This window comes from Stegostoma tigrinum, chromosome 38 (genome assembly GCF_030684315.1).
Source record: "Stegostoma tigrinum isolate sSteTig4 chromosome 38, sSteTig4.hap1, whole genome shotgun sequence".
Taxonomy (NCBI): Eukaryota; Metazoa; Chordata; class Chondrichthyes; order Orectolobiformes; family Stegostomatidae; genus Stegostoma; species Stegostoma tigrinum.
The window spans coordinates 12,896,279-12,923,486 of NC_081391.1; the positions used below are offsets into that span (position 1 = coordinate 12,896,279).

Consider the following 27,208-nt stretch of genomic DNA (forward strand, 5'->3'; position numbering starts at 1 on the left):
AGAGATTTGATAGAGGTTTTCAAAATCATGAGCGGGCTGGATAGAGCAGCTGGGAAGAAACTGTTCCTGCTCAAAAAAGGAACAAGAACAAAAGGGGCACAGATTTAAAGTGATGTATGAAAGAAGCAGGAGTGAAGTAAGAAAAAAGAAACATTTTTTACAAAATGAGAAATTGATTTGGTTTGATTTATTGCTGTCATGTGTACTGAGGTACAGTGAAAAGTGTTATCTTACATGCTTTATAGGCAGATTGCACTATACAAGTGCACTAGGGAACAGAATACAGTGTTACAGCACAGGTCTGGAATGCACTGCCTGGAAATGTGGTAGAGGAAGGTTCAATTGAGACATTCAAGATGGCTTCTTTTTTTCCCTTGTCCACAAATGGATCCCAATTGTTTTGTTGATTTAACCTATTTTTCCCAAACCAAACTGTTCAGGAGACGTTATTACACATCTCTAGACCAGGTAGGATTCCAACCAGGGTCCCTCAGTTCAGGAGTAGGAACACTAATGCTGTGCCGCAAGACTCTTTGTAATTTTGACATTTTTTTAATTAAACCAATTTTTTTTCAAGTGGGTGCTAGATGGTTATTGGGATAGAAAAAACATGTGAGAGTCTGGAAAGAAAGCAGGGAGATTTGCAGAGCCCAGTGCTAGCACAGTGGGCTGAATGGTCTCTTTCTGTACCACAATGATTTTGCATTAGCCAACATCTTGTTCTTTCTTCAATTATACCCAGAAATGCCCTTACACACAACCAGATGATTATTCTTCCCCCATCACCTGATCGCCCATATCTTTTTCTCATCTACTAGCCACCACCAGTAAAGAGCTGTGTTCACTAACTGATTAATTTACGTGCAAAGCCCATGAAGGGCAATGAAACCATCATTGAGGGAGAGGAGGAGCATCATCAAATCAAGTTGGAGTTGGAAGAGGTGCCCTATCCTTTCTCAATGAACTCAGGATCCTTGACAGCTGCTGGCAGCGAATGATGAGCAAGCGCCTACCCGGAGAAGCTCCTGAGGAAGATCCCCTCCATTGTTAATCCCACGGTTCATAGTGATAAACCTCTCCAGCGTTGGCTTCTCCTTAACGTTGGGATTGTGTAGACTTGTGTTCAACATGATTATGGCAAAGGATAACACGTAGCAGGTATCTGCAGTGAAAGGTAACAGGTTAGACCCTAAGATGCAAATGCAAATCCACACCCTGGTAAAGTAATTCCAAGACAATAAGTAAATCGACAATAACTCCAACAAGTTGATTTCCAACCAATTGCTTGTTATAAATCCCAGGGCACTATTCACTTGATATGTTGAACGATGATGTAAGAAAAACATGATTACATCTCAGAGACTTACCACAATCGTCTGAGCATAGACTAATGCAGCATACAACCAGGCCCTTCAGCCCACCATATCTATGCTGACCAACAAATGCTAAGCTTCTTCAATTCCATTTACCTGCACCCAGTCTGTAACTTGCAATGCCCCAGCACTTTTAAGTGCTTTCCCAAAAGCTTCTTAAATGTTGAGAGTTTCTGCCTCTGCCATCCTCTCAGGCAGCAGATTCCATATTTCTATCACCTTTTAGGTGGCACGGTGGCTCAGTGGTTAGCACTGCTGCCTGACAGTGCCAGGGACCCGGGTTCCTGTCTGTGTGGAGTTTGCACATTCTCCTTGTCTGCATGGGTTCCCTCTGGGTGCTCTGATTACCACAGTCCAAAGATGTGCAGGAACAAAAACAGAAATTGCTGGAAAAGCTCAGCAGATCTGGCAGCATCTGCAAAGGGAAGAAAAAAATCAGAGTTAACATTTTGGGCCCACTGAATCTTCCTCAGAGCTTGGAGGAAGGTCACTGAAACCAAAATGTTAACTCTGATTTTTTTCTTCACAGATGCTGGCAGATTTGCTGAGCTTTTCCAGCAATTTCTGTTTTTGTTCCTGATTTGCAGCATTGGCAGTTCTTTTGGTTTTCCAAAGATGTATAAATTAGGGCGGATTGGCCATGCTAAATTACCCATAGTGTCCAAGGATGTGCAGGCTGGCTGGATTAACTGTGGGAAATGCAGGGAGAGGGTAGGGGTGGGTCTGGATTGAATGCTGTGTAGTGGGTGTGGACTTGATGGGCCAAATGGCCTGCTTCAGCGCTGTATGGAATGTATGATTCTGGGTGAAAAATGTTTCCTCAGATCTCCTCTCAATCACTCGCTCCTCACCTTACACTTATGCCCTCTGGTCTTAAACACATCTGCCAGGGGAAAGAGATTCTCACGATCCATTCTGTCTACACTTCTCACAAGTTTATACACGATATCTCAATCAGAGCGTCCCCCAGCCTCCGCTACTCCAGTGAAAACAAACCTATTCTGTCCTGTCTCTCCTCATGGCTGGGAGTTTCCATGCCAGGCGATATCCTGGAGAATCCTGTCTGCACTCTCTACAGTGTAATCAAGCAGCTGGCCACAGAATGGTGCTGAGGCCAATCATGATGAAGACTGATCCCTACAGTGTCTCATCTCCAGTCTGATGGGGGAATAAGCGGAGACCATGGTAAAGCACAAATGTCTTTAGTCTAGTCAGGCAGAGATCCAGACTGAATCCCAGCCCTGAAGCTGAAACCGAACAAAATTGGAAGGTAATCTCAATCAGGGTGACCATGACAGCTATCACCAATTGACATGAAGCACATCTGGTTCACGTCAGAGAAGGTAATCCCTGTCCTTATCCCCTGTCTGGTCCATGTGTGACTTCAGGCCTATACCAATGCAATTGATGCTTGACTGCCCTCTGAAATGGCTGAGCAAACCAACCACTTCAAGGGCAATTTAGGGTCTAGAACAAATGCTGGTCTCGTGGACAAGTGCAGGAGATTGAGAAAATGTCAAAGTGGCGCTGCTGCTCAATTGTGTCAGCTGTAACTCTGTGAGTAGCCCTGTTATCTCTCAGCCTAGAAGGTTGAGAGTTCAAATCCCACTTCAGAGACCTTAAGCACAGAATCTCAATGCTCAACAACTGAGGGAGGCCTATGCTATCCTTTAATTCAGATGTGATGTTAATGTACAGCTCCCCTTGCTACCTCAGGTTAAACATCGCGGGCATTATTTCTCAATTTCTTGCTGGTGTCCAGTCATCCCTCACTCAATACCTAACCAAACATTATCTGGCCATTATAACATTACTGTTAGTGGAACTTTTCTGTACAGTTCATCCTATATTCCAACATGACTATGCTTCAACGAATAATCCATTAGTTCAAAAGTGCTTTGGGATCTCTTCTGTCCATTGTGCTGCAATATAAGTAAAAATCTTTTCTTTTAAATTGCCCCTGGTAACGCCCGTGGTCAATTGAGTTTATATTAATTTGTACAAGATGGTGACAGGGTTGGGAGTGAGCACTTGCTGGATAGTGTCACCTATGGCCACTGCTTGGAAATACGCTGTGGTAATTGGAACAAGGTTAACCAGGTGAACTTCACAGAATATGAGTTCCCTGATTGGGGCTTTTTTAAAACTCATTTGTGAGATGTGGGCATCACTGGCTGCCTGGCTTTTATCGAGAAGATGGTGGTGGCTACTAACCTGGTCCAATCAGGGAGCCCTGGCTGACACATTAAACAGGAATGCCAGGGGTTCTGCTCAGTCTAGGAGCTGGCTGTGAGCTTATTGGTCAGGGTTATGCACCATGCACATGTAAATAAAGGGAGACGTGGTGAAGGGATACTGGCCTCTGTGGAGTTATTTCATACACCGAGATAGTTGGCCTGGCAAATGGGAAATGATGAATCCCCATATTTGAATGCCGAGAGGACAATCTGACTGAAATTTGTATCAATGGGAAGAAGGTTTATGAACAGGAGGTGTGAAAGATTTTTGCCAATAATTTTCCCTGTAACGTCATCGTGAGTGTTGGAGATGAGATTGATCTTTCCTACCTGTTGATTGGAAAACACCTGGGTTGCAATGACAGTACCGTATTGCAAAAGCCTCCATCATTCTATCGATCTTCTGTGCTTCACCTGGTAACCGAAAGCTCCATAGAAACTGCCTGCAGGTTAGAGAAAGCGAATAGTTTGGGAAAGGATTCAGGTAGAGATACATCAAGGCTTTATACGGGGGATAGGAGCAGAAAGTAATTGGATAGAATGTCCTGTTAAAATGAGAGATGATTCTGCTGAAGAAAGTTTACAGTGGTGGTCTGGATCTGAACGTAAGCATGAGGAGCAAGGCTTTCAGCTCCTCAAACCTGTTCCATCATTTGATACACAATCATGGCTTGTTTCATCTCTGCCCTCAACTCCATGTTCCTGCCCAGTCCACATAACCCTTCAACCCAATACGATTAAAAATCTGTCTCCTCCTTAAGTTTATTCCATGCGTCAGCATCGAGCACACTCTGGGGGAGTGAGTTACCCTGATTCATGACCCTTTGTGAGAACTAATTTCTCATCACATTAAAAATGGAACAAAGAACTGCAGACGCTGAAGATCTGAAATAAAAAATAATCAATACAGGAAGAGAAATCTGTAATTGTCTGGTTTTTTTTGTTATTCTTCCTGGAATATCAGTTTTGTTGGCAAGGCCAGCAGTTGTTACCCATCCCTAATTGCCCTTCAACTGAGTAGCTTGCTCACCCATTTCAGAGGATAGTTGCCGAAGGTCTGGAGTCACATGTCGGCCAGACCAAGTAAGGATGGCAGATTTAAAAACTGAAAGAACTGCGGATGCTGTAAATCAGGAACACAAACAAAGGTTGCTGGAAAAGCTCAGCAGTTCTGGCAGCACCTATGCAGAGAAACCAGAATTAATGTTTCTGACAAAGGATTACCAGACCCGAAACGTTAACTCTGATATTTTCTTCACAGATGCTGCCAAGGATAGCAGATTTCCTTCCTTTCAGAGAACACTATGTTTTGTGTTGGTGAACAGTAGTTTTGTGGATATTATTTCAGTAATTAAATTCAAATTCTGCCAGCCATCACGTGTAAAGTGGACAGCGAAGAAGGTTATCTCAGAGCACAATGGGATCTTGATCAGAGGGGTCAACGGGCTGATGGGCCTCGGAGTGACAGATGGAGTTTAATTTGGATAAATGTGAGGTTCTGCATTTTGGAAAGACAAAGTTTGGCACGACTTATACTTAATAGTAGGGTTCTGCGGAGTGTGGCTGAATAAAGAGACCTTGAGGTGCAGGTTCGTAGTTCCTTAAAGATGAAGTTGCAGGTAGACAGGGTAGCGAAGGTGCTATTTGGTACACATGTTTTATTGGGCAGTGCATTGAGTATAGGAGTTGAGAAGCCATGCTACAGCTGTACTAGACATTGGTTAGGCCACTTCTGGAATACTGCATTCAATTCAATCCAATTTGTTCTCTATGAAATACTCTATCCCTTAGGACGGTCAAAAGGATGTTGCTGGGGTTGGAGGGTTTGAGCTACAGGGAGAGGCTGAGGAGGCTGGGGCTATACTCCATGGAGCATCCGAGGCCGAGGAGGTGACCTTATGGAGGCTTATAAATCGTGGGGGGCATGGATAGGGTGAATTGTCAAGGTCTTTTCCCAAAGGTAGGGGAGTCCAAAACTAGACGACATAGGGAAAAGATTTAAAAGGAACCTGAGGGGCAACATTTTCATGCAGAGGGTGGTGTATGTATGGAACGCATTGCCAGAGGAGATGAGGGAGGCTGTACAATTACAGGATATATGAATGAGAAGGGTTTAGAAGCGTATGGACCAAATGCTGGCAATGCGACTGGATTAATTTAGGATTTCTGGTCAGGTTGGACGAGTTGGACTGAAGGGTCTGTTTCCGTGCTGTATTGACTCTATTTTGTGTGAAACTATTAGTTCATCACATCACAGTGGAATTTGAACTGATATAGTACTAATGAATTGACATTACCACACTGCTCCACTACCACCCCTATGGTTAGCTAACGGTTTCACACAAATATTCTCCCTTGGCACTGCCCGTTCGGAAGTGAAAGGAATTGTCAGCTGCATTTTAATGAAACTGACAGGGGAATGGTGGGAAAATGCTTGGATTGGAAATGAAGGTAGAATGGAAAAAACTGAAAGATGGGGCCAGAAAATGAAGAGAAAGAAGATGAGAAAAATGGGAACAACTGTGAGAATCCATGAGGAGAAAGAAAAGTCTTTGGACAGTTTGTGCAGGAAGTGAGACCATGGAGGACCCTCTCTGGCTCTGCAAGGCTCTTTACCTCAGCGCCTGTACAAGGTTGAGATCTGCAAATTCATGAAGCTCGACAAAGCACTGTAGGGTCTTGATGTATACTTCCTCTCTGAAGAAACAAAACCAGAACATAAAATTCAACAAAGGTATTCAACTCTGGCCAAACACATCTCTTGTTTCCCATCAGCACCCTCAGTACCACTCCCACCCCCAAATCCCACCCCAACCTCACACACACTCCTATTCTCATATCCCATTCCCTACCCTCATCCCCAACCCCACCCCGATATCCAACCCCATCCTCACCCCCACCCCCATGTCCACCCTCACCCCTCCCTGTCCCATATCCAACCCCACCCTCACCTACACCCCTACCCCCATATCTCACCCCCACCTTCACTCCCAATCCCACTTGCAAATCCAACTCCACGCATAACCCCATGTCCAACCCAATTCTCATCACCACATCCAACCCCACCTGCACACCCATATCCACTCCCACCCACAACCTACCTACCCTCATCCCCATATCCACCCCTACATCCACTCACACCCTACTCCCAATATTCAATCCTACCCCACTCTCAATCCTACTCCGCCGTCCCCATATCCAGCCCCACTTCCCACCTCTGCATCCCCACCACCAACCATGAGTTCTTGCATCCCCAGCCCCGTATCCAATCCCATCCCTGTATCCGATATCAACCTTAGTCCCACCTCCAAACTCAAATTACATGCCCACAGCTAACCCGTGTGTGCATCAGCACATTCCCATTGGGGCGGGGTTACAGTGCAGAAACTCACAGCTCTTTTTTATACTGTGATGAGGGGGTTAGTTTGGCTCTGTTAACTGAGTGGCCGGTTAGTGATGCTTGCAGCATGAGTCCAATTCCTGCACTGGCTGAAGTTACTCTGCTGGATTATTGCTCTCTCCATGCCTGCTGTGTGGTGACCCTCAGGCTAAACCATTACCACCTGTTGTCTCTTTCTCACAAATGACAGAGAAGAGCTCTATGGTCTGGCAAGACTGTGGCAACTTTACTTTCATTCTAGGTTGACACACCTTCAAGAGCATGCCATTGGCCTTAGGACTTGAGTTCATAACGCGCGCAATTTAAATGCAAGTTCTTTCTGTTTCCTCCTCAGGTTTTTAGGGGCACACACTCTACTGTTGTTCAATCCAACAACCTCTGTTTGATATGGAGCTCACCTCTGTCCGAGATAGTCTCCTATGGCTGTTTTATGCAGGCCTTCCCCCTTATATAGGAACTTGGCAACATCTTCTTCCTTCGGAGATAACAATTTGTTCTCTGTCAAATACTCTACCCCCTACGACAATGAGAAAAAGAATTATAAGCACAGATCCTATCAGATTATATCTCACAGTCAGTACAGAAGTATCCCTTTAAGAAATGTTCTCATTAATCATAAACACAAAATCATAACATGTGACCTAAGCATATTATGATCTCAAACTCCATCTTACCTCAGATCACTTGAAGCCTGGCACTCTACTGGAAGCATGCAGCTCTGTTGAAACCTAATACCTTAATGTTAGCCCAGACACTTATGTGCCAGAGGAATGTAGTACTCATATATAATAGTTCAGTCTAATAATGACTGTTGGATTCTTCAATACCACAAAATCCATACTCAGCTTTTTATGGTATAGAAGATAATCTAATCAGGAAAAGTACCCTCGGGAGGGATAACTCACACCAACTCCAAATTTACATTGTCTAAAGTCGGTGCAATTTAACTCAAACACCCCAAAATCTAGAATGCTTTCAATAAAACGAAGATTGCATTTAAGTGAATCAAAAGCACTTTATATCAACAAATATGTGTATTTATAAAATGCCTTTAACCTGGTAAATGTTTGACAGAAAGCCACATCAGGGAATATTAAGATGGGTGACCGTGAGGTTCTAGTTTCTTGTGGCACTCTTAGGGCCGAAGAACAGCACAAGGCAAATCAGGATTTCATGTTGCATGAAGAGATTTGGTAGCATCCCTACCCCTAAGCCAGGAGACCGAAGTTCAATTCCTGACAGCTCCAGAGGTGTATCATGACATCTTGGGACAGCTTTGAAAACAAATCCTTAATGTTGCACAAATGAACAAAAAAAAATCCTTTTATTACCACAGCGTGGAATTTTCCCATTTTGTTCTGGTGGGCAGTTACTAACACCCCATCCCTAACTAAGTCACCTGATCCCCCACCAATCAGCTCATTCATTGGTGGCAACACTGACAAGCCTGGTTCACCAGAAGCTGCAGGTCAGTCTGAGCTCAAGGCATCAGGAACTCAGGAGCGAGAAAGTAAACCTCTTGTTTTTTCTAGTTGTGGGAAGGGATCAGAATCAAGGGGATGTGGGGGGGCTAATTCCTTTTGGAGCCCAACCTCATGCAGACCTCCAAATTCCCCCAAATTGGGGTAATTAAAGGCTCCTCCCCTGACACAAACCAGCAGGCACAGTGAAATGGGCCACCTGCTGGGGAGGCAGGTGATCAGGGACGTGGGATTTTTTGAGGCACTTAATTGCCATTAATTGACCATTTGAGGGCCTTAGTCTCTGGTGATCTAAGAAAGTCCCCGGTGGGTCTTCTCTCCCAACACTTAATAACTGAGATTAGGGCCTGACGTTTCCTCCATGGTCAACTCGCCCCATTATTTTCCTCTTTTGCTGGGAGTGAAAAATCACACCCACATATTTTCTGCTGCTACTTATGAAAGCTCCACCTGCTGGTCTTGTACTGTATGGCAGCTACAAGTCAACACTATTCAAACTGCATTTCAAAATATGACAATGCTACAGTGACCAAAAACTTGTCAAAGATGCTGGTTTAATGGCTGTCTTAAAGGAGGAAGGAGTTTTGCAGAAGCAGGGAGGGAATTACAGATTTTCAGATCTAGACAGTCATACATACAGTCACCAATTTTTTTTTCCCTATTCCCACATGGAGTAAGACCATAAGACCATAAGACATAGGAGTGGAAGTAAGGCCATTCAGCCCATCAAGTCCACTCCATCATTTAAATCATGGCTGATGGGCATTTCAACACCACTTCCCTCCACTCTCCCCGTAGCCCTTGATTCCTTTTGAGATCAAGAATTTGTCGATTTCTGCCTTGAAGGCATCCAACATCCCGGCCTCCACTGCACTCTGTGGCAATGAATTCCACAAGCCCACCACTCTCTGGCTGAAGAAATGTTGTCTCATTTCAGTTTTAAATTTATCCCCTCTAATTTTAAGGCTGTGTCCAAGGGTCCTAGTCTCCCCGCCTCACGGAAACAACTTCCGAGCGTCCACTCGTTCTAAACCATACATTATCTTGTAATGTGGTGTCACTAGCTAGACCAGCATTTATTGCCTATCCCTAATTACCCAGAGAGCAGGTAAGAGGCAACTGATGCCAGAGAATGGTGACTTTGTACACTTTTCACTGGCTATAAAATCTAATGCGAAAATTGCTGTGGATCATGAGTCACATGTAGCCCAGACCAGGTACGAACGGTCAGATTTCCTGATCTAAAGGGCATTAATGAATCAGATTTTTTTTTAATGACAATTGACAGTGGTCACATGATCACCATTTTTGAATCCCAGAATTTTATTGAATTCAAATTTCACGATCTGCCATGCTGGGATTTCAACCCAGGTCCCTAGAACACTAGCCTGAGGTTCATCAATTACAAATCTTGATACCTAACCACAATGCCACTTCCTTCTTAAGGGAGCAAGGGGAATTGTGGATGCACAAGAAGGATAGTATGAATAACTTAATTTAACTGCAGTGGAGTAGATTTGATTCAAAAATAGAGTCATACAGATGTACAGCACAGAAACAGACCCTGCAGTCCAATGTGTCCACGCCAACCAGATTTCCTAAATTAATCTAGCCCCATTTGCCAGCATTTGGCCCCTATCCCTCTAAACCCTTCCTATTCATGTACCCATCCAGATGCCTTCTAAATGTTGTAATTGTACCAGCCTCCACCACTTCCTCTGGCAGCTCATTCCATACACACACCACCCTCTGTGTGAAAAAGTTTCCCCTCAGGTCCCTTTTAAATTTTTCTTCTCCCACCTTAAACCTATGCCCTCTAGTTTTGGAACCCCCCACCCAGAGAGACAACCTTGGCTATTCCCCCTATCCAAGCCCCTCATGATTTTATAAACCTCTATGAGATCACCCCTCGGCCTCTGATGCTCCAGGGAAAATAGCCCCAGACTCTTCAATTATTTCCCTGTAGCTCAAACTCTCCAACCCTGGCAACATCGTTGTATATATTTTCTGAACCTCCAAGTTTCACGGCATCTTTCCTATAGCAGGGAGACCAGAATCGAATAAAGTATTCGAAAAGTCACCTGACCAATGTCCTGTAGAGCCACAACATGACCTCCCAACTCCGCCACTCAATGCACGGACCAATAAAGGCAAGTATACCGAACACCACCTTCTCTACCCTATCATCCTGTGACTCCACCTTCAAGGAACTATGAACCTGAACCCCAAAGTCTCTTTGTTCAGCCAAGTTCTCCAGCACTTTATCATTCAGTGTACCTTCTCTGCTAATAATAACACTGGTGTAATGGCTATAAACCAAATTAGCAACATAGCAAAGTGCAATTGGTTTATGTGCCGAGAGATCCCTTTGAACTTTGTTGTGTGTTTCTATTCCAAAGGCAGCTTGTGGGGAAAAGGCTTTGGCTCCACTGAGCTATTTTTCCTTCAGGGACCAAAGGGTGTGTTTCTGCATGTAACCCGCTGGGGTCGGGGGGAGGTCATGAGCCGCTGAGATAACAGCAGCACCATGGCATCAACCCTTTTGTCACCAACAAAGCTCCAGAAAGGAAATCCACCCTTCAAAGATCTTCAAAACACTCACCAGTCACATTGCACTATTGTTGGCCTGGCCAAGATCCCTGGCATGCTACACAGAATGCACACACAACTAGGGATGTATAAAATCAAACCAGCTGTTCCGTATGGAAATAGTGAGAAAATTATTTGGAATGTGCACAAGCTGGCTCATGGATCTGCTGTTAGAATGTTTCGGGACTGTACAAAAATGATGCTGGAAAACCCTACTGAGTCAGGTAGTATCTGTGAAGAGAAAGAGTTAAGTTCACAGGGCTTCATCGCCTTTCATAAGGTCTGATGAAGGTCTATCATCATGAGACACTAATTCTGACTCTGTCCACCAATCCTGCCTGACAGTTCTCATCCCCAATTTCCAGAAACTGCAGTATTTTGGTTTTGTGTTTTACATATTTTGGGTGTGACAGATTGGCACAATCCCTGGCCATGCCCAATGTGAGAGTTTAGATGCTGGGCACTTCCTCATTTTGCAGGGAACTGTGGACTTTTGGAATGGGTTACTGTCTGTGCTAATGCCCTGCAAAACAAATGCTGGACCAGAGCTAGGAGTTGTATCTGAGAAGTAATTTACCCGTTGACAGAATAGTCACAGTAGACTGCATGGTTTTGTGCAAGTGTCTCACCAACTTGACCGAGTTTTTTGAGGAAGTAACCAAGAAGATTGATGTCGGCAGATGGTAGACATTGTTTACTTGAGCTTTAGTAAAGCCTTTGACAAGGTTCCACACGGTTGTGTAATTAGTAAAGTTAGATCATGTGGGATTCAGGATGAACTTGCCAATTGGATATAAAATTGGGTTAACTGCAGGAGACAGACTGTGATAGTGGAGGTTAAAATTGTATTAGTGATATTGGGAGCTGCAGATGCTGGAGAATCCAAGATAACAAAGTGTGGAGCTGGATGAACACATCAGGCCAAGCAGATCTCAGGAGCATAAAAGCTGACGTTTCGGGCCTAGACCCTTCATCAGAGGGTCTGATGAAGGGTCTAGGCCTGAAATGTCAGCTTTTGTGCTCCTGAGATGCTGCTTGGCCTGATGTGTTCATCCAGCTCCACACTTCGTTATCTGCGATAGTGGAGGGTTGTTTTTCGGACGGAGGACTGTGATCAGCGTGTTCCACAGGGTCTCTGGGTCCCCCTTTTTTGTTTGTCATTAATTTAGATTAGGATATAGGAAGCATGGTTAATAAGTTTGCAGATGATACCGAAATCGCTAAGATTACAAAGAGATCTTGATCAATTAGGTCAAAAAGCTGAAAAGTTGCAAGTGGAACTTTAATTTGGATAAATGTGAGGTGTTACAGTTTGGTAAAACAAACAAAGGCAAGATTTTTACAATTACATGTAGGGCTTGGGTAGTGTTGTAGAACAGAGGGACCGAGAGGTTCAGGTACACAATTCATTGAAATTTGCATCACATGTAGACAGGGCGGTTAAGGAGCTGTTTAGCAAGTTTGCCTTCACTGACCAGACCTTGAGTGTAGATGTTGTGATGTTATGTTGAGAATGTACAGGATGTTGGTGAGGTCTCTTCTGGAGTACTGTGTCTAGTTCTGGTCTCCCTGTAATAGGAAGAATATTATTAAGCTGGAGAGGGTCCAGAGGAGATTTACCAGGATGGTGCCAAGAATGGTGGGTTTCAGTTAAAAGGAGAGGCCGGATGGACTGGGACATGTTTCACTTGTGCGTAGGAGGTTGAGAGGTGACCTTCTAGAGGTTTATAAAACCATGAGGAGTACGGATAAGATGAATGACAAGTGTCTTTTCTGCATGGTGAGGTATTTCAAGTCCGGGGGCATATTTTTAAGAGGCGAAAGATTGTAAAAAAGACGTGAGGGGCACTTTTCTTGTTGTACACACAGGGATGTTTGTGTGTGGAATGAACTTCCAGGGGAAGTGGTAAATGCAGATACAGTCATGACATTTAAACTCCATTTGAATAAATACATGAATAGGAAAGGTTTGGAGAGAGATGAGCCAAACACAAACAGGTGGGACTAGTTTAGTTTGGGATTATGGTTGGATCAAAGTGTCTGTTTCTCATGCTATATGACTCTATAGGCCTGAATCCCTGGACTTATAGAATTCCTACAGTATGGAAACAGGCCACTTGGTCCATCAAGCCCAATCTTCTGAAGAGCATCCCTGCATGGACTCATCCCCATGACCCTGCATTTCCCTTGGTTAATCCACCTCCCCTGCACCTTTTTAATGTGTATGAGGAAACTGGAACATCTGGAGAAAACCCATGGAGAATGTGCAAACTCCACACAGACAGTCACTCGAGACTGGAATTGAACCCAGGACCGTTGGCACTGTGAGCAGCAGTTGTAACCACTGAACCACCGTGCTGCTCTACGCAAGGCAAATAATGAGCAAATTATCTAAAGAGAACACTTCTTAAAGGGACATAGTAACTACACAATTGGAGCTTGTAACTAAAGCAGAAACTTCCGTGGAAAATTATTGAATTAAAATGTAAAGCCGGGGGCTGTTGATACCCTTCAGTTCCTGAGGCACAGGCTGACCACAAAAAGTGTGATCTCCTGGATATGCGATGGTGTTCTAAGAGGAATTAACTTCCTTCTGTTTGGCCACTTTATTTTTGGTTTTGTTTAATTGATTCTCTCAGGCCATCAGTAAGGTATGGAATATCTCGTCAGGGTGTTGGAGATAGCAAGGACTGCAGATACTGGAGTCAGTGTCAACACAGTGTAGACCCAGTTCTGACCCAAAACATCGACCTACCTGCTCCTCTGATGCTGCCTGACCTGCTGTGTTCCTCCAGCTCCACACTGCGTAGATATGGCGTGGTCAGCATTGTGAATGTAAAACAGACAGAATAAGCCAGTTCTGAGGAAGGGTTACGAGACCCGGAGCGTTAACTCTTGTTCTTTTTCCTTTACAGATGCTGCCAGACCTGCTGAGCTTTTCCAGCAACTTCTGTTTTTGTTCCTGATTTACAGCGTTTGCAGTTCTTTTGGTTTTTATTTAGAATAAACCAGCTAAGCCTTACCTGTCTTCATTTTCCTATGTTTGTATTTACAAGACAATAATTACCATCAAATCTTCAAAGTTGTTTTTATCTCTCTCTCTCTCTCTCTCTCTAAGACTTTCGCATTCGAGCGAAATATCAGTTGATCAGATCTTCAGGTTGAGAACAGATTTTGGCATTTCTTATAAGCGTCTTTGTTTCCTGTGGTTTTTCAGTGTTACTGCCCACACAACAAACTGCACTAAATTACAGCATCCAAGATTTACCTTGCTGTATCTCCAGCTAATAGTTTGCAATTCAACAAACAGTGCAGTGTTTGTCTTCTGAAGCTTAGCTGCACATTAATCTTAACACAACAGGCTCAACGTCACACCGCACTTTCTAAGTTAAGAATGAATTTACTGAATTCAGGTCAATCTCATCTCAGCTTGGATGGGACAAGAGTATAAAGCAAAACTGAATCCATTGGACTGAACTTGGTTTGACCAAAGCGTGTACAAAACCGTTCAGTTTGCTCAGTGAAGGACAGCTATGCTTCAATTAACTTTCCCCAGCCCTACAACATCTGAGAGTATTATGTAGTTCTGATTCTAACCTCCCATGCATTCTCCACATCCTTCAACGCACCAAAGGTGGCCAGGCTACTATTCATCCCAACTCTGAACTCTGGAATTCCAATCTCCAAACCTCATCGGCTGCCTTTCTTCCTTCAAGACTATACTTAACTCCTTACCTCTTTTGGTGAAGAGTTGGACCGCCTGTCCTCGGGGTGGTGGGGGTTGCAGAGGGGCTACACCAGGGTCCAATAGCTGGGACACCCTGGGGGCTCACTGTGCTCCAGATGAGGAAGGAGAGCCACTGAAGTTGGGCCAGTGGCCAGGAGCAGCACCAACACCTGTCATTTCTTTCCAAGTCCCTGTTGTAAAGTCTTATTCAGTTCGGTGTCAATTTTTGTCTATTTCGCGTCCAATGAAACAAGTCGGGGGATTGGGGTGGGGATAGGTTCCTAAATAAGGGTGGCGCAGCATCTAAGGGGTTAGCACCACTGCTTCATGATGCCAGGGACCTGGGTTCGATTCCACCCTCGGGTAACTGTCTGTGTGGAGTTTGCACATTCTCTCTGTGTCTGTGTGGGTTTCCTCCCACAGTCCAAAGATGTGCGGGTCAGGGTGGATTAGCTGTGGGGGATTGCCCAATAAGGTGTACAGGTTAGCTATGGTATAAATCCTATGTGAGGTTACAGAGATGGGCTAGAATGCTCTTCGGGCAGTCATTGCACTTGATTGGCTGAATGGCCCCTCTCTGCTCTGTAGAGTTTCGACAAAATGTCTCTTAGGGAAGGGGAAAAAATTTCACACTTCTACGACGTGGTCCTATCCCTTTTCAGAGCAAGAAATGAACTCTGGTTTACTTCTTGGAGGTTCCAGAACAATCCGGGAGAGCTGACAACCTCACGTTGATTGGTGGTCATGTGATCCAGTTGACTTGGGCAGTCTAGGTTGCCATGGTGATGTGCATGTTGAAGGTTGGAGCTATGGAACGGTGCAGGTTCCAGCATTCTCTCCATCCCAGGGCTGAACAGTAACCCCCTCACCTGCTCCTACCACCCCCTATTGGAGGTATTTGCGGGTTGATACTCAACTTGATCTGAACACCACTTCCTTGACCATCAAGACCTGGAACAGGACATGAATCCAGAAGCTGCTGGCACAGAGACAGGGCCACTGCTCATTGTGCCAGCAGACTTGGATAATCTGTTGGCTGGGACGATGAAGTCGTCCACAGCAATCATAAAGAGGATATTTTTAAGGACCAGAGGCACGCATAATTTTAACAGCTACAGTCGTTCACCCAATCTCCAAATTGAAAAGGAATGAATCAATGATCATCAATGTTTGGTCCATCAATGTTTGTCAAGGCGAGGAATGGTCAAGTTAAGAACTTGTTTGTTTTTATAATAAAATCGTGAATGGTCTCTATGCAGAAGGAAGCCATTTTGCTCATTGTGTCAGTGCCAGCTCTCCGCAAGAGCTTTTCTTTTTCTATTTCATTCATTTATGGGGTAAGGGCATCGCTGTCTAGGCCAGTATTTATTGCCCATTCCAGAGGGCATTTTCAGAGTCAATCACATTGCTGTGAGGCTGGAGTCACATGGAGACCAGACCACATAAGAATGGCAAAGTGTGGAGCTGGATGAATACAGCAGGCCAAGCAGCATCTTAGGAGCACAAAAGCTGATGTTTCGGGCCTAGGCCCTTCATCAGAGAGGGGGATGGGGAGAAGATGCTGAAATAAATAGGGAGAGAGGGGGAGGTGGATCGAAGATGGATAGAGGAGGAGATAGGTGGAGAGAGGCTTTAACTCGTCTGTCTCCTCTCCACCTATCTTCTCCTCGATCCATCTTCGATCCGCCTCCCTTTCTCTCCCCATTTATTTCAGAACCCTCTCCCCATCCCCCGTTTCTGATGAAGGGTTTAGGCCCGAAACGTCAGCTTTTGTACTCCTGAGATGCTGCTTGGCCTGCTGTGTTCATCCAGCTCCACACTTTGTTATCTTGGATTCTCCAGTGTTGTAGTTCCCATTATACCAGACAAGGCAGTTTCCCTCTGTAGGATACATTAGAGGAGTCTTTGGGAAGCAGGGAAACTGATATAGAAGAAGGGTTAACTGTTCAATATGGAAGTCCCATCAAAGATTAAGGACTCATTCCCCAGGGGCGAGCACTTTAAACTCTTCAAAATCTAACCTAAGACTAATGAGTGATGGTGACATGGAGAAGGACGTGTTATTTTTGCAGAACGACACTGTGCATTTTTTTATGGTTTCCTGTCATCGCTGCTAAGTGTGCTATGAAAGGATGTAACCTTATCATTGTGGACAATCCTGAGTCAGCCCAGGCATTAACCAGAAATGATCTTATTGACCTTGCCTTTATGAACCGCTACAGTCCACCTGCTGTGGGTTGATCCACATGTCATTCGGGAGGGAATTCTGGGGTTTTGACCCAGTGACAGTGACGGAGTGGAGATATAGCCGCCATTTCAGGGATCCAAGTGGACAGTGAAGCTACCCTGAGGAAGTGGCTTGAGAAATTCATGACTTCTTACTCGATGATCTCACTATATTTTTCAATCTCTTCTCAGTCCAGAGGTTCATCTCATTTTAATCTATTACCTTCCCTTGCGACCTCATTCTACAGCTTTATTATCCTTTAAGTGTAGAACTATTTCCCTGCCTTACTTTCTTTCATTGAATTGACTCTTTCATCCTTGACTCCGAAGACCTGAGCAACAATTCTAAGGCATTTTTTGGTTTCAATTCCCTTGGTCATTCTGAACACTGTGTTTCTCAAATTTGGAGAGAAGCTAGGATTCGCCCTTGCACTTTCAAAGAGCTTCCACAGACCAGAGGGACTGAATGGCTTCCCTCTGTACTGTACCATTCTAAAGTGTCTATGCAAGAAAGATAGAAAGGAATGGATTCTAATTATTGAGAATTTGCCATTGACCACCTTTAGAAGTAGAAAAAGGGGCAAGAACACAAAAAATAGGTACAGAAGCAGGCCATTCAGCCCATCAAGCCTGCTTCTCCATTCAATAAAATCATGGCCAAACTTGGGCTACAAGTCAAATTTCCTGCCTGTTCCTCTTTACAGCAGAACTTGGGAACACAATAGATCAGCAGCAGAAGAGAATAAACAAGGAAGGAGCTCGTGCTGGAAAGGGATGAAACATGGAAAATATTCAGTGGAAAGCTAAATCGAATACTGAGTACCTTCTTGGGATCCATGTTGAATTTCTTCTTTCCCATGGCCATCAGCTTGTTCCTTTCAGCAATTGTGCTAAATGAACCGAGAGGGAAAAGTTAGTAAGGAATCATTCAGCATTGAACTTGAATCTGAACTGGGTCCCCTCTTCAAGGAAACGTCTTCGAGCCAACAGCGTTGTCAAAAATTGAGCAGGCTACTTTTGCACTTCAAACATTTCCAATACTAAGTGAATAACAGGAGAGAGGTTTGTGTACTGTTACCTTTTGCTAATTCTCCAATATTGAAGATATTATAAACCAACTTCACCCACTGTTGCCATGGCACCATTCTCCCAGCGGTAACTGGTAGTTAAGGTTAGCTGGGTTACTTAGCCACTCAATCCTGCTAACTACAAACCTCAAACCGGACTCTCCACAAATGCAATGGATTCAAAAGCAGATCAGAGCTTGGGAATACTGCAGCAAATAACTCACCTCCTGACTCCCCAAAGCCTGTCCATCAACTGCAAGGCACAAGTCAGGAGTGGGATGGAATACTCCCCACTTGCCTGGATGAGTGCAGCCCCAACAACACTCAAGGAGATTGACAAAGCAGCCGCTTGATTGGCACCATATCCACAAGCATCCACTCCCTCTGCCACTGACCCTCAGTCACAGCAGTGTGTACCATCTACAAGATGCACTGCAGACACTCACCAAACATCCTTAAGCAGCACCTTCCAAACCCACGACCACTTCCATCTAGAAGGACAAGGGCAGCAGATACATAGGAACACCACCCCCTGCAAGATCCCCCCCAGGCCACTCACCATCCTGATTTGGAAATATATCACTGCTCCTTCACTGTCGCTGGGTCAAAATCCTGGAATTTCCCACCCCCCCAATCGCATTGTGGGTCTCCCTCAGCATATGGACAGCAACAGTTCAAGAAGGCAGCTCACCACCACTTTCCCAAGGTGCAAGTGAGGACGGGCAATAAATGCTGGGCCCAACCAGAAATGCCTACATCCTACATGTGAATATAAAAAATTATAAACAAATTAAAAAAAAATAATTTTATGCTACTGGCTCAGCAACAACCCCACAGCCCAAAGACAGCAGGGATCCTTCTGTAAATAGAGTTATGGACCAGGCCAGTGCCCCTCAAAGAGATTTTAAGAAGGTAGCCTAGACCCTCACTTTTCCTCATTTTAAAGGCTAATATAATATGCTGTGTTCCAGATGCAACGTGACTGGTCAAAGCACTCGATGTTAAACAAAACACAAAAGTGGAGCCGTAGGTAGACAGGATAGTGATGAAGGCATTTGTATGCCTGTCTTTATTGGTCAGTTCATTGAGTACAGGAGTTGGGAGGCCATGTTGCAGGATATGCTGGGTATTGTTGAAGCCAATTTTGGATTACTGCATGCAATTCTGGTCTCCTTGCTATAGGAAGGATGTTGTGAAACTCGAAAGGGTTCAGCAAAGATTTACAAGGATGTTGCTGGGGGTCTGAGCTATAAGGAGATACTGAATAGGCTAGGACTATTTTTCTTGGAGCGTCGGAGGGTGGGTGACCTTCTAGAGGTCTATAAAATCATGAGGGGCGCTGATAGGGTAAATAGCCAAAGTCTTTTCTCCAGGGTGAGGCAGCCCATAATTTAAGGGCATAGGTTTAAGGTAAAAGGAGAAAGATTTAAAAGGGACCTAAGGAGCAGCTTTTTCACGCAGAGGGTGGAGTGCGTGTGGAAGGAGCTGCCAAAGGAAGTGGTGGAGGCTGGTACAATTATAACATTTAAAAGGCATCTGCATGGGTATGTGAATAGGAAGGGTTTAGAGGGATGTGTGTCAAATGCTGGCAAATGGGGCCAGATTAATTTAGGATATCTGGTTGACATGAACAAATTGGACCGAAGGGTTTGTTTCCATGTTGTACAAAGCTATAACACAATGACACTTTAGTCAAAATATAACCAAAGAAAGAGGAATTTAAAATAGCTTAACTCTATTGGAAATCTTAACAACATAATAGGTGCAGTAACTATTACTAATTAATTGTTATAATTTGGTATTATCATAAATATATCCATTGGCAAACAAGGCAAATTCAAAAAATAGATTTGTCTGTCCGGTAACCGAGCAACAGAGAGAAATCCCAGCTCCTCGCTGTAACTGAGAGAGAGAAAAGACAGCTTTTACTACTTCAAAACTCCAGCAGTCCCTGCCCTGTTGAGACTTCAACAGCAACTGCTTAAATCTAACCCTAAAACTGAACAAAAAGTAGAAATCCCAGTCTGTGAGAGCTGACCACACCCACTCAGGCTGCTTCTATTGTTCCAATTTTAAAACAAAAACACCCCAAGGCCTCTCAAGCTGTTTGTTACCACACACATCTCGGTGCCTCTCATTCAATCTCTCTCAAAAAGAAACCAGGACAAAATACACCTCTTAAAGCAATAGCATCACAACGGGCAGATGGGGATTAACTATTGATGCTGTTCTTTTCCCTGTAATTTTAACTCCAGCCTGATCAGGGACAATTCTGCAGTATCTGATTAGGTTTTTTTTTCTTTAATGTATTCATGGAATGTGACCCTTGCTGGCAAGGCCAGCATTTGTTGCTCATGTTCACTGCCCCTTGAGAAGGAGGTGAGCTGCTTTCCTGAAACACTTTGCGGCATCTTCGTGAAGTTGCTCCAGGGTCCTAACCCTAACTCATCGAAAGCTGCATGCCATCATGTCCCAACAGGTAGCTGGGAAACTGAGTTTGGAGCAGGGTAGCGTGTGGCAGAAACAGTGGTTTCAGTCTTCTCAATAATTAATTGGAAGGAATTTTGCTCATTCGGGATGTCAGGGCAACAATTTGCTAGTTTAGTAAAAGCCAGGGAGAGCCAGTGCTGAATTTGACCATCATTGAACATTCAGAGACAGAGTGTGTGGGTGTAGAGGCTCACTTGGCCAGAGAAAGAGTGCAGCTCTATACAATCTTTGACATGTGACGATGATGTGGCATTTAAAAGGTCATTTTGTATGGAATTTAATTTTATAAAGGGAGGCTATAGGACAGAGGTGCTGAGCTGTCTCTCGGCAAATAAACAACTTGTGAGACCTTGGGTCTTATAGGCAAAAGTTGGAGCAGTGGAAGCAGCCACGGTGTGGCCAGTTCTCTCATGCCAGGCTTTCTAGCTCATTTTTAGGTTTAGCTTCAAGCAGAAGCTTTTGGGGTCTCGAAGAGTTGGAAATTTCAGTGAATGTATCGAGGCTGCGACTCTCTCTGAATTTTTTCCTGATTTTTGTTTTCCTTTTAGATTGGAGAGCTGCTTTTGAGAATCTATGTCTGAATTTTCCTTGTATGTTTATGGGATGTTACTATATTGGAATAGTTAATAATTAAATAGATACTATATCTGTTATTCTGTTCAGTTTCCAATCTTACTATCCTGAATTCCTCTTTCTTTTGTTGTATTTTAAGTACAGTGTTTTGCATAATGTTGAATAATTTGACAAGTCGCATTGCATCCGAGAGACCTTTACATTTACCTCTAAAATAAAAAAAATGTTACAGTCTAGACTTCCTTCCTAAATATTTTTGAGGGGGTCTGGTCTGGTCAATAACAGACACCAGTAAAATGTTCCACAGCACTTCACCCGACAGGCTTCAGTATCAAATTCTATGATGAGATGTTAGCACAGGGACGGTAGGCTTTAAGGAGCATCTCGAAAGGAGAATAAAGGGGGAGTAGGTTTGGGTGGGGGGTAAATTCCAAGTTGAGGCACAATGACTGGCATTATTTTTTAACATCCATTACCAATCTGCTCAGAGATGTTATTACACACCTCGGGGGCAAATGTGACTTGAAGGTGGCTCAGAGATAGTAGGAACTGCAGATGCTGGAGTCTGAGATAACACAGTGTGGAGCTGGAGGAACACAGCAGGCCAGGTAGTGTCAGAAGTACAGGAAAGGTGACGTTTCAGGTCTGGACCCTTCTTCAGAAAATGGCTAGTGGTCCAAGGCTATGACATTAACAACCTGCCACAAGAGCCCAAATCTCTATCTGTTATAACCTTGCCATCCTCAACCAGTCTGCTTATGCATGACTCTAGATCTTAACTGCCCCCCTGCCAGTGACACAGCTTTAGGGCAATTAGGAATAAGCAACAAATGCTGACCTTGCCAGTGCCACCCACATCCCATTATCTCTTTTATTTCAAATCTTATCTCAACATACACAAAAAAATAAAATGGGACTCTAGTATATCAGTGACCTGAGACATGGGCATCACTGGCTAGGCCAGTATTTATCACCCATTCCCAAAAGGTCAGCTAAGAGTCAATCACATTACTGTGCGTCTGGAGACACATGTAGGCCAGTCCGGCAGACATCCTCCCAAAAGGGAATTGGTGAACCAGATGGGTTTTGTCTCAACCATCAGCAAGTCATATTTATGGTGATTAATTCCGGATGGAAAAGAACTCAAATTCCAACATCTCCCAAGGCAGGATTCAAACCTGAGTCACCAGGACATTAATTACCTGGGCCTCTGGATTAATAGTCTAGTGATAATACCACGAGGCTATCACCTCCCCATGTCTCACCTGACACATGACGCGTATCATGTTTGAGACGAACAGATGATTTTGGACCTATTGTCCCCAAAGCTTTGCACCACTGCATTCTTTACCTCATGGCTAACTCTTTAGATTTGTATAATATTAATGAGTGAAATGGGTCATTTTGGCTCAACATCTCAGTTTAGAGTCTGTGTTCCACACAAAATTCCTCCTAGCCTACTCTCTCGTAGAGTCATACAGCACAGAAACAGTACTTTTGGTCCAACCAGTCCATGTCAACCAAAATCCCAAACCAAACTATCTCATCTGCCTGTGTTTGGCCCATGCTCCTACTTATCTACTTCACCAAACGTACTTTAAGCATTGTAACTGTACCTGCACCCATCACTTCCCTTGGAAGTTTATTCCACATGCAAACCACTCTGTGTTTAAAAAAATGTTGCTCTCATGCCTTTGTTAAATCTTTCTCCTTTCAGCTTAAAGACATGCCCTCTAGTCATGAAATACCTCACCCTGCAGGAAAGACACCCACTATTCACCTTTTCTATACCCCATACGATTTTATAAACCTCTATAAGGTCACCCCTTAAACTCCCACACTCCAGTGAAAAAAGGTCCCAGCCTATCCAACCTCTCCTTATAAGTCAAACTGTCCAGTCCTTGCAACATCCTGGTAAATCATTTCAGAACCTTCTCCAGCTTAATAATATCCTTGCTATTACAGGGAGATCAGAACTGGACACAGTACTCCAGAAAAAGCCTCACCAATGTCCTGTACAATCTCAACATGACATTCCGACTCCCACGCTCAAAGGTCTGAGCAGTGAAGGCGAATGTGCTAAACACCCTCTTAACCATAGATAATGGGAACTGCAGATGCTGGAGAATCCAAGATAACAAAATGTGAAGCTGGATGAACACAGCAGGCCAATCTGGAGAGATTTTGAAGCTTGTGAAGTCCACATTGATACCATTGGGTTGCAGGGTTCCCAAGCGGAATATGAGTTGCAGAATATATCAATGTTGACTTCGCAAGCTTCAAAATCTCCCCTCCCCCCACTACATCCCAAAGCCAGCCCAGCTCGACCCTCCCCCCATTGCATCCCAAAGCCAGCCCAGCCTGTCTCTGCCTCCCTAACCTGTTCTTCCTCTCACCCATCCCTTCCTCCCACCTCAAGCCGCACCTTCATTTCCCACCTACTAACCTCATCCCACCTCCTTGATCTGTCCGTCCTCCCTGGACTGACCTTTCCCCTCCCCACCTCCCCACCTATACTCTCCTCTCAACCTATCTTCTTTTCTCTCCATCTTCAGTCCACCTCCCCCTCTCTCCCTATTTATTTCAGAACCCTCTCCCCATCCCCCTCTCTGATGAAGTGTCTAGGCCCGAAACGTCAGCTTTTGTGCTCCTAAGATGCTGCTTGTCCTGCTGTGTTCATCCAGCTCCACATTTTGTTACCTTCTTAACCATTCTGTCTGTATGTGATGCAAACTTCAAAGAATTATGTACCTGAACCCCAAGGAGTCTCTGTTCTATAACACTACCCTAAACTCTGTTCTTTTCAATGTTGTGTGTTTTTTACCGTATTCTCCTCAAAAAAAATTTTTTAAAAGCCCAGTAATTCTTGGAATGAACATTGGAGTCTACTGCAGTTCCGTTTTGACTTGTACAAAATGTGCCAGACCATTTTGTGTCATTTTGCTAACTTGTACAGTTTCATTCCCTTCAAATACACGTATTTGGTTTATCTCACCTATTCCATGTGGTAGCACATACCACATTCAAACCAGATATTCTCTAACTCATACTGAAGATGCAGGTTGAGGACTGTTCCCATAAACCACAGAGCTAAACTCACAGGTGGCATGGTGGCTCGGTGGTGAGCATTGCTCCCTCACAGTGCCAGGGACTCGGGCTCAATCCCAGTCACGGGTAACTGTCTGTGTGGAGTTTGCACATTCTCCCTGTGTCTGTGCGCGGGGGCTCTGGTTTCTTCCCAGAGTCCAAAGATGCGCACATTAGGTAGATTGGCCATGCTAAATTATCCCACAGTGTTTAGGGATGTGTGGGTTAGCCATGGGATGATGGGGTGTGGTAGGGGGCTGGGTGGGATGCTGTTCAGGGGTCGGTGCAGACTCAGTGTGCTGAATAGCCTCCTTCTGCACCATGGGGATTCTGTGATAAGTGATAGGTTGAGCACAAGACTACAATTAGCCTGCATCTGATGGTAAACACATTGATAGAGATTGATCACTGCAATTAGCCAAAAAAATCCATTATCTTTGTATGGCGTGACTGCCAAAATGGCAGAAGGTAAATTAGATGAAATCTGATTAATTTTTTCATTAAATCTTTTCTAATTTTTTTCTGAGGAATGTGCATCATGTTAAACTACTTCACATTTGTAATAAAAGTTCTGAAGATGTTATATCGGATTTCAAAATTTAAATCTCTTTCTCTCTCCACAGATGCTGCTAGACCCGTTGAGTTTCTCCAGCATTCTCTGTATGTGCTCCACATTAGTAATTCTGAAGGCCTGGAATGGATTGTCTAAGTATGACCAGTAATTATCAACCACTCACCTCCCATCTGTGTAATTAAAGTTCTCGAGCTCAGTGATTACTTTTGCAATTTCCATCTTCAATCTCTGCAAGAGAGAGCTCACAATTAGGATGAGGACTCTGACAAGGGACACAGCCAGAGGCTAATGCAGTCGACGTGATACATCTTAGCTGCTAAAAAGCATTTAAGAAACTTCTGCAGTATAGGATTTTCAGCAAAGCTTTAGCTTAGGAAATAAAAAGGATATCGACAGCATGAGTACAAAATTGGCTGAGTGGCAGGAAGCAGAGAGATGGTAAATGGTTTTTTCTTGAACCGGAGGTCAATATAAAAATCTGGATTAATGTCAACCTTGTACCCATTACCAATTTATTGCCAGTTCACTAATGCCCTTTAGGGAAGGAAATCTGCCATCCTTACCTGGTCTGGCCTACATGTGACTCCAAACCCACAGCAAGGTGGTTGACTCTTAACTGACCTCTGGGGAGTATGTAATAGGTAATGAATGATGGTGTAGCCATGTCCCTAACCCATGAAATAAACATTTTGAGAATGAAAAAGGTGTAATTTTGAACTGGGTCTCTTTGTGTGGAAGGTAGTGTGGCTGTGTCTGAGCCAGAAGCCTGGAATTCAACTCCTGCTCCAGGATCTGATAGCTATGTTCATAACCCTTCCAAACAGGTTGCCTTCTCACTTGACAATCCTTCCAGCACACCTCATGATAGGTTCATGGTCAGTTCTAATTGGTTTTGGGAGTGATTATTTAAATCCCGCCACAGCAGATAGTGGAATTTGAATTCAATTAAAAATCTGGAATTAACGGTCTAATGATGACCATGAACTGATTGTCAGGAAAAACCCATCTGGTTCACTAATTCCTTTCAGGGAATGAAGCTACCGCCTTACCAAGTCTGGCCTACATGTGACTCCAGACCCAAAGCAATGTGGTTGACTCTTAACTGCCCTCTGGGCAATTAGGGACAAGCAATAAATGCTGCCAGGCCAGCAATGCCCTCATCCCATGAATGAATGAAAAACAAGTTCGAATGACATCCTTCAAGCTGAAGCCTCTGGTGAAAGGCTGGCTGTAGTTATTCCTTGCGTTTTCAATACAATTCAATTTACTCAATTAGATGGGCTGAATGGCCTTCTTCAGCTCTATGTCTGATTCTGGGTTCATTTATAGCTAAAACGAAAATAGACCGTGCTGTGTCATCCATAGACACAGTCTTGGGTGCTGCAGTACACAATGACAATGGTTTCTGGTCATAAGATAATATCTTTGGCACATCTTTGGAATTCTTAAAGCAACAGCGCTCTTAAAATGATAATGCACCACTTGCAACCTGTTTTGGGAAATATGAGCCATGGAAATGGACATAAACACATGTTTCATCTGCACCATGCACCACAGGGGTGAGAAGAGAGAGCAGCAATGAGGAAAAGTGGGTACAGGAATAGGCCAGAAGATTGTTGAAGGTGGCAGGGTAGGTTGAGAAAGTGGTTAACAAGGGCCTAACCAGATCCTGGGTTTTATAAATTATTGGCGAACATTTTTATAAAGCGCTACTTTGGCCTAAAATGAAGTATCAAGTCACATTTTGATCGTCATTAAAAAAAAAGTGAAGCCTTTAGCCTGGGTGCAGAAAAGTTTTGCAAGAATGGTCCCAGGGATGGGGGCCTTCGTTTACGTGGATATCTGGGGACACCAGGGGTGTTCCCCTTAGAGGAGAGAGGGTGAGACGAGATGTGATAGAGATGTTCAAAAGCATGAAGGGTCTAAACAATGTGGATAGAGACTCCTTCCAAACTCTAGTGAATACAGACCCAGTTAAATCAATGTCTCCTCATAGAACAATCCTGCCATTCCTGTATCAGCCTAGTGAACCTCCGCTGTACTCCCTCTGCGGCAAGGATATCCTCCCGTAGATAGGGAGACCAAAACTACACACGATATTCCAGGTGTGTTCTTGCCAAGGGCCTGTTTAACTGCAGCAAGACATCCGTACTTCTGAACTCCAATCCTCTTGTAATGAAGGCCAATATACCATTTGGGTTCCTAACTGCTTGCTGCATCTATCTGTTTACTTTCTTAGAGAGAAGCCATAACATTTCGGTCCAGAAAGGTTCTGAGGAAGGATCTCTTGATCTCAATTGTTAACTCTGACTTCTCTCCACGGATGCTGCCAGACCTGCTGAGCTTTTCCATCAATTTTAGTTTTTGATTTTGATTTAAAGCAT

At 44.1% G+C, this 27,208-nt stretch overlaps 1 protein-coding gene across 5 annotated transcripts in view; it reads right to left on the reverse strand.

The window, feature by feature from the left end:
- Nucleotides 1-27,208, reverse strand: part of LOC125447313 (cytohesin-3-like) — a 77,481-nt gene that overhangs the window by 15,728 nt on the left and 34,545 nt on the right. For 4 of the 5 annotated variants that reach the window (XM_059640608.1, XM_048521632.2, XM_048521633.2 and 1 more), the window contains 6 exons: nucleotides 24,988-25,052; nucleotides 17,857-17,923; nucleotides 7,409-7,527; nucleotides 6,227-6,307; nucleotides 3,941-4,053; nucleotides 1,014-1,162 (listed from right to left, as the gene is read on the reverse strand). In XM_059640608.1, coding sequence (XP_059496591.1) covers nucleotides 1,014-1,162; nucleotides 3,941-4,053; nucleotides 6,227-6,307; nucleotides 7,409-7,527; nucleotides 17,857-17,923; nucleotides 24,988-25,043 — 585 coding nt within the window. In that variant the 5' untranslated portion in view covers nucleotides 25,044-25,052. The remainder of the gene's footprint in view (nucleotides 1-1,013; nucleotides 1,163-3,940; nucleotides 4,054-6,226; nucleotides 6,308-7,408; nucleotides 7,528-17,856; nucleotides 17,924-24,987; nucleotides 25,053-27,208) is intronic. The other variant, XM_048521634.2, reaches the window with a different exon arrangement.